This window comes from Trachymyrmex septentrionalis, unplaced genomic scaffold (assembly GCF_001594115.1).
Source record: "Trachymyrmex septentrionalis isolate Tsep2-gDNA-1 unplaced genomic scaffold, Tsep1.0 scaffold31, whole genome shotgun sequence".
Classification (NCBI taxonomy): domain Eukaryota; kingdom Metazoa; phylum Arthropoda; class Insecta; order Hymenoptera; family Formicidae; genus Trachymyrmex; species Trachymyrmex septentrionalis.
Genome location: NW_017305474.1, coordinates 33,097 through 39,324, shown reverse-complemented (window position 1 = coordinate 39,324; position 6,228 = coordinate 33,097). Strand labels below are relative to the sequence as shown.

At 33.7% G+C, this 6,228-nt stretch overlaps 3 protein-coding genes across 4 annotated transcripts in view; all 3 read right to left on the bottom strand.

Moving 5' to 3' along the window:
* Nucleotides 1–1,798, bottom strand: part of LOC108749628 (odorant receptor 82a-like) — a 1,971-nt gene extending 173 nt beyond the window's left edge. The window contains exons 1-4 of the mRNA XM_018488443.1: nt 993–1,798; nt 693–792; nt 485–595; nt 131–286 (exon numbers count right to left, since the gene is read on the bottom strand). Coding sequence (XP_018343945.1) covers nt 131–286; nt 485–595; nt 693–792; nt 993–1,798 — 1,173 coding nt within the window. The remainder of the gene's footprint in view (nt 1–130; nt 287–484; nt 596–692; nt 793–992) is intronic.
* A 572-nt stretch (nt 1,799–2,370) lies between these two features.
* On the bottom strand, nt 2,371–5,036 carry LOC108749720 (odorant receptor 82a-like). Its single transcript, XM_018488642.1, has 5 exons — nt 4,155–5,036; nt 3,899–3,998; nt 3,631–3,741; nt 3,333–3,488; nt 2,371–2,430 (listed from the first exon to the last, which is right to left on the bottom strand). The coding sequence occupies exons 1-5, from the start codon at nt 4,961–4,963 to the stop codon at nt 2,371–2,373; spliced, it is 1,236 nt and encodes a 411-aa protein (XP_018344144.1). The 5' UTR covers nt 4,964–5,036.
* A 424-nt stretch (nt 5,037–5,460) lies between these two features.
* The window catches only part of LOC108749717, a 4,945-nt gene continuing 4,177 nt past the window's right edge, over nt 5,461–6,228 (bottom strand). The window contains exons 2-4 of one of the 2 annotated variants that reach the window (XM_018488638.1): nt 6,026–6,125; nt 5,787–5,897; nt 5,461–5,706 (exon numbers count right to left, since the gene is read on the bottom strand). In XM_018488638.1, the coding sequence (XP_018344140.1) occupies nt 5,461–5,706; nt 5,787–5,897; nt 6,026–6,125 (457 nt within the window). Of the gene's footprint in view, nt 5,707–5,786; nt 5,898–6,004; nt 6,126–6,228 lie in introns of those variants that run through there. The other variant, XM_018488639.1, reaches the window with a different exon arrangement.

The following is a 6,228-nucleotide window of genomic DNA, read 5'->3' as shown; positions in this document are numbered from 1 at the left end:
ATATATACATCGTTCAGATTGAGATTGAACGAGGAGAAATGTGAAGGAAAATTTTATAATAATTTGTAGAAAATGTATCGAATTTTTATTTGTACCACGTTATTATAAATACGATATTCGTTTTACTTACATCACCAAAAGTTGCGATAGACAATTGAAATAATTTTCCAGCGGTAATCTTGATAACATTACTTGATCGCGCTATTATCAAAATGAGACCAAGAGCAGTTTTGTGCGGTAATTCATACCAATTAGTCATATATGCTTTTTCGCCAACATTTTTGCACTAATAAATAAATTAATGTAGATATTTTAAAGTTTTCTGTATAAGAGTTTTAAAAAATGCGAAAAACAGTAAGAAACGTATTCAAGACAAAATTCAAATCATTGAACAACTTTTTATGGAACCATCAAATTATGCAATATTCTTAAGCATAATAAGTCGGATAATTCTAAATAATTGTCATCAGTTTCGAGGAATTACCTGTTCTGTGAGAATCTCGCCGATGTAACAAAATATAAAAATATTGAAAGCCATAGATACGTATACGATAATATACGATGTTATTCTTGCGGCATCAAAATCACTCCAATTCTGAAAAATCAGAAATTAGATTTAACATTTCATATAAATAAAGAAGTTATAAAGTGCTCTGATAGCATATATTCACCTTTTTAAGTCTTTAGCATACCGTAATAGAATAATATGCAAGTAAACACATATTCATCGTGCATCCCACCAATTCCACAAGACAGATGTTTTGCATGACATTCTCCATTCGTGATATAAAACTGAAAAGCATATACGTAAATCCAACATACTTTTTAGATTTATTATAAAAATACATGTTTGAATTTTGATGTCTTTGCACATTTTTCGCACAAATATTACGAATATCGTAATATTGGTAATGACTAATATATGATTAAATTGTGTCTTGTATGCTAAAGACGCACAAACGCAATTGAATTTTTATATTTAAGTAAAATACCTCAGTACTCTTAAATGATGCTCCACAATCGTAGCCAGCTTCTTTTCGGCAAAATTATTTCCCTTATCTTTATCTTCGACGAGATCATTTAACCAAGCGAACAACATACTTAGCTGGCCGTAAGCATGCATTGCGAAAACTGCCGCGAGGCTGCAAGCACCCACCGTAATCGAGTTCACTATAAAACACGACAGCAACTCCACAGCCAGCATGATCTCGTTCGCGGGACTGAATCTTGTGTCTATAAATTTGCTATATATCGGACAGGTCATCGGGTGCACCGACATAGTTTCATTGCCGATGATCACATTCATGGATGTCATCGCCTTGGCCACAGTGAAGAGGAACGTTCCGCTCTGCATGAATATCGCGCAGAATCCGGCGACGAAGCGGCCGATCTTTGCGTATCGCAACATTACATCCTGATCGTCGTTCCTGCGAACCAGCCTCCAGTCCATCTCCATATGCTGCACACATTTACGGATGTCATCGCTGCGCGTAAGGAGCAACCAATAATTAATTGTGCCCATGATCCAGTGGCTTAGTGGACCCATCGCGTTTAACTTCATCTGGACGTCCTTTTCTTCCAGTGACACGTACAACATACATGGTACCATAACAACTGCTATCAGGGACGAGCAAGCAAGAATGTGTGCTTGTAGGGAGACTCTCTCCACCGTCGTCGATGTGGTCGCTTGTGGCCAAGCTGCGATCGGCATCAGAAACCAACGGGTAAGTTGAAGACTGTAATCGTTATTATTTCTATACGTGAATTTGATGCTCGTCAGTATACGCTCGGAGTACATCGTGATCACTTCGCGGATGCGCACGATGCACTGGCCACGTCGGACGGTGCACCTGTTAAAGCTACGTTCGAACGGGCGCGTGCGCGAATCTTTAGAGCGGTTTGAACAATGGGCGAAGTAATGTGCGCTTCCTGACAGAGACGCATGAACATGTGATCGATAATTGCTGCGGAAATGTAGCGTTGACCTTTTGGACGGAGAAAATGCACGGAATTTTATATATTGTAATAGTAGCGTAATATTGGTTCTATTAATTTTCTTTTGCTATTGTGTGTAAATATGTGAATCGTAATATCATATAATATGTAAGATATATTAGTAAAGAACATCAACATCTCTCTTATTTAATTGATATTCCATACTCACGAATCAATATATTTTCATTTTTGTTTATATTAATCTTTAATTTGGAGAAAGTTGGATGACATGCAACTTTATTGTTAAATAGCGTAATTATAAAAATTGTACTGTGTTCAACATAATTTCTATTTATTAAATAGTTCTACTATATTATACTCGTACTAACAGTTCTATACAAAATATATTTTTTACTTTTTCTAATTTAATATAATTCACGCAGAGGATGACATCGTTCGCAACATATTCAAATATACCATGGAAGTTTTAACTACCTGAAACAGTAACGTCTTCCTTCCTATTTATGATATAAATCCAAAATCCGGAAAATTTTAAGATTAATTAAAATAAATTCGAATTAATATGAGGGAATCCAGAATAACTGAAATTCGAGTGCAGTGCACTGGACGTAGTAAAGCGTTATGCCATTAGAGGTCGCATGTGCTGGATTGACTGATTTCCTTTGTGTTTGAAAGCAAATTTGATGATTGTTATTAAAAAAAAAAAGAACAGAGAGTTTGTGTGAAACTTTGCTTTTTTGGAGGAAAATCTGCTGCTGAAACTGTTTCAATGCTTTAAAAAGCTCATAATAACAAGCTTTGAGTTGAATGTAAGTACGAAGGAAGTCCCAAAAATAACTACAATTGTTTAATAAAATGTTTTATTACTTTTTACTTCTTCCTTGAAACATTAAAACATTTTTAACAACATATTTGTTCAAAAGAAAACAAAATTTTACGTACATACTTTGTTTTTTTTTTATCAATCATAATAAAAATCACCGAATTTACTTGCAAAGACAAAAAAATTCATCGACGAAGAAATCCTGTATAGCACAAATCATTACAGCAACATTGCAGCGTTATAACAATGTTCTTTTGCAAGTTTTTGTGCTGTATGCGATCAGTCAATCCAGAATCATTCCTTGATACACTTTTCCAAAATAGTTTCAACTTGAGACCCCTAATGACGCAACGAGTTACTACGTCTAGATGGTACGCAAACTCCGATTATTTTTAAGTGCCTCTTCATGTATGATTTTATTAAACGGAAAAATGCAATCGATTTATAGGAACGTTAATGATAATTTTTAATAAATAATTATAAAAAGTAAGTAGAATATATATCAATTTTTTATTAATGTAATTTTTGTTATAAATTTAAGTATATTACTTACATCACCGAAAGTTGCAATAGACAATTGAAATAACTTTCCAGCAGTTATTTTGATGACGTTACTCGATCGTGTTATTATCAATATAAGTCCAAGAGCAGTTTTGTGCGGTAATTCGTACCAATTAATCATATATACTCTTTCGCCGACATTTTTGCACTAATAAATTTAAACTTTATCTTTTTATTGTTTAAAAATGTAAAAAATAGTCAAAGAAATATTACAAAACGCGAAAGTTAAATACAAATTAAACTTTCTTGTTGTTAAGTATTATTTTAAAATTTTGCTTTTCAATTATTACCTGTTCTGTGAGAATCTCACCAAAGTAACAAAATATAAAAATATTGAAAGCCACGGATAGGTATATAATAACATATGATATTGTTTTTGCCATATCAAACGAGTCCATATTCTGTAAAACAAAAGTTTAAGATTTTTTATTAGAATTTTATTAGAAAAAATTTTTTTTTCAATATTCTATATTAAAGAATTAAATTTGATATTTTATAAGTAACAAAATTACAGAATGTAATTATATCACATATTCATTTTTCACATTATTAGCATACCGTAATAAAATAATATGAAAGTAAACACATATTCAGCGTACATCCCAGCAATTCCACGAGACAGATCTGTTGCATAATGGTTTCCATACGCGATATAAAACTAAAACGTGTACAATTGTAGTATATGTGATATATTCCTTTTTAAATTTATAAGAAGAATGAGCTTATATGAAATGTTAAATGTGTGGTATTTTTGTGAATAATATTTTAATAATCTTTTGATAAAAATGCAATCCTCGATATTTGAACAAAATACCTTAGCACTCTCAAATGGTGTTCCACGATAATAGCCAACCTTTGCTCGGCGTTTTCGTTTCCCTCTTTATCCACAAGGTCGTTTAACCACGAAAACAGCATGTCCAACTGACCGTATGCGTGCATTGCAAAGACTGCGTCGAGACTGCAAGCACTCACTGAGACAGAGTTCACTATAAAACACGATAACCACTCTACACCCACTATGATCTCATTCGCGGGACTGAATCTTATATCGATAAACTTAGTATACATTGGGCAGGTCATCGGATGCATCGAGACAGTTTCATTGCCCACGATGACGTTAGTGGTTGACAGCGATTTAGCTATAGCGAAGAGGAATGTGCCGCTCTGCATGAACACCGCGCAAAATCCGGCGATAAAGCGACTGATCTTGGCCTGTCGTATCATTACCTGGCGATCCTCGATTTTATGAACGTACCGCCAGTCCGTCTCCATATGCAACAGGCACTGACGAATATCGTCGCTACGTGTAAGAAGCAAACAGTAATTAATCATACCCATCATCCAATGGCTTAGCGGACCTACGGTGTTTAATTTGATCTCGATATCTTTTTCTTCCAGTAATACGTATAACAAACATGGCACCATAATAATCGCTATTAAAGACGCGCAAGTTAAAATGTGTATGTGTGAAAAGAGTCTCTTCATTTTTGTCACCGTGCTCATTTGCGGCCAAGCACCGATTGGTATCAGAAACCAACGAATCAATTGAAGATTGTAATCGTTATCACTTTTATAGGAGAACTTGGTGCCGCTTGTTACATGATCGGAATATGTCATGATCATTTTGCGGAAGGCGCACGTGCACTGACTGCGACAGATAGTGCACCGGCTGGAGTTCTATCGAGCGCCTGCGCGAATCTTTAGCTGGAGTAGTTTGGTGAACGGATAGGGTGATGTACTTCGTGAGAGAGACGCGTGCATGACTGATCAATAATTGTTCGCTGAAGTGCTGCGTTGATTTTTTGCGCGGAAAACGCGCCTCGAAGGCGCTTACAATGTTTCAGCGATATTACAATATTATATCAAAAAAATAAATATGGAAAGTTACTTCAAATTGCATATTGTAGTTTCACCTGTATTGCAGAGGAACCGTATCATCGTGATCTTATATGAGACTACTATAAATGTATACGTAAATGAATTAATAATTAAATATAATATTTTTCAATATGTAAATTTGTTATTTAAGTATCTTTATTTAAAAATACTATACAAGTAAACATATATTAAAATTCTTCTAGATCACATGCAGATTCACGTTGTAACAGTTCGTAACATATTTAGGTAAACGAGAGACGTTTTGATAACCTAAAATGACGAAGGTGGTCTAAAAAATTTAAAGAGAAATCTATTGAAAGAAAGATACTTACGTCACTAAAAGTTACGAGAGAAAGTTGAACCATTTTTCCAGCAGTTATTTTGATTACAACACTCGATCTTGATATAATTAGGATCAAACTCATGGCTGTTTTATGAGGTAAATGATACCAGTCGGTCATATATGCTATTTCGCCAACTTTTTTACACTAATAAATATTGCACCATTAAATATGCAAATGTATTAACTTGTTAATTTTGCGCCAGTAATATCGTCAGTTTTTTTTACCTGTTGCGTTAAAATTTCACCTATGTAGCAAAATATAAAAATATTAAAACTCATGGATATGTACACGATAATGTACGCCACTATGCCCTTTCTGTCAATCTTATTCCACCACTGAAAGAATCATAATGTATGAAAGATAAGTTTCTTGACATAAAAATTTTTCAGATGTTACCAAAGTCTTATTAAATTAATTTCAACTACCTTTCTACTATATTCACCTTTTAAGATGATTAGCATACCGTAATGGAGTAATATCCAAGCATACATAGGTTAAATGTGCATCCAAGTAATTCTACCAGACATATCTGATGCATAACGTCTTCGATGCTTCCTATAAATCTAAAGTCAAAACTTAATACAATCAGTAAAAAAACTTTCCAAAAAAATTTTTTTGTTAAATATTTGTAAAGTTGGCATGTTATTATATAATATGATAAAATTT

Coding starts and splice junctions, on each gene's coding strand:
- LOC108749720 (XM_018488642.1), bottom strand. CDS start 4,963: ATGATCATGACATATTCCGATCATGTAACAAGCGGCACCAAGTTCTCC. Junction 3,999..4,154: donor CACCATTTGAGAGTGCTAAG/GTATTTTGTTCA, acceptor TACACGTTTTAG/TTTTATATCGCGTATGGAAA. Junction 2,431..3,332: donor CTATTGCAACTTTCGGTGAT/GTAAGTAATATA, acceptor TTACTGTTTCAG/GTAGTTAAAACTTCCATGGT.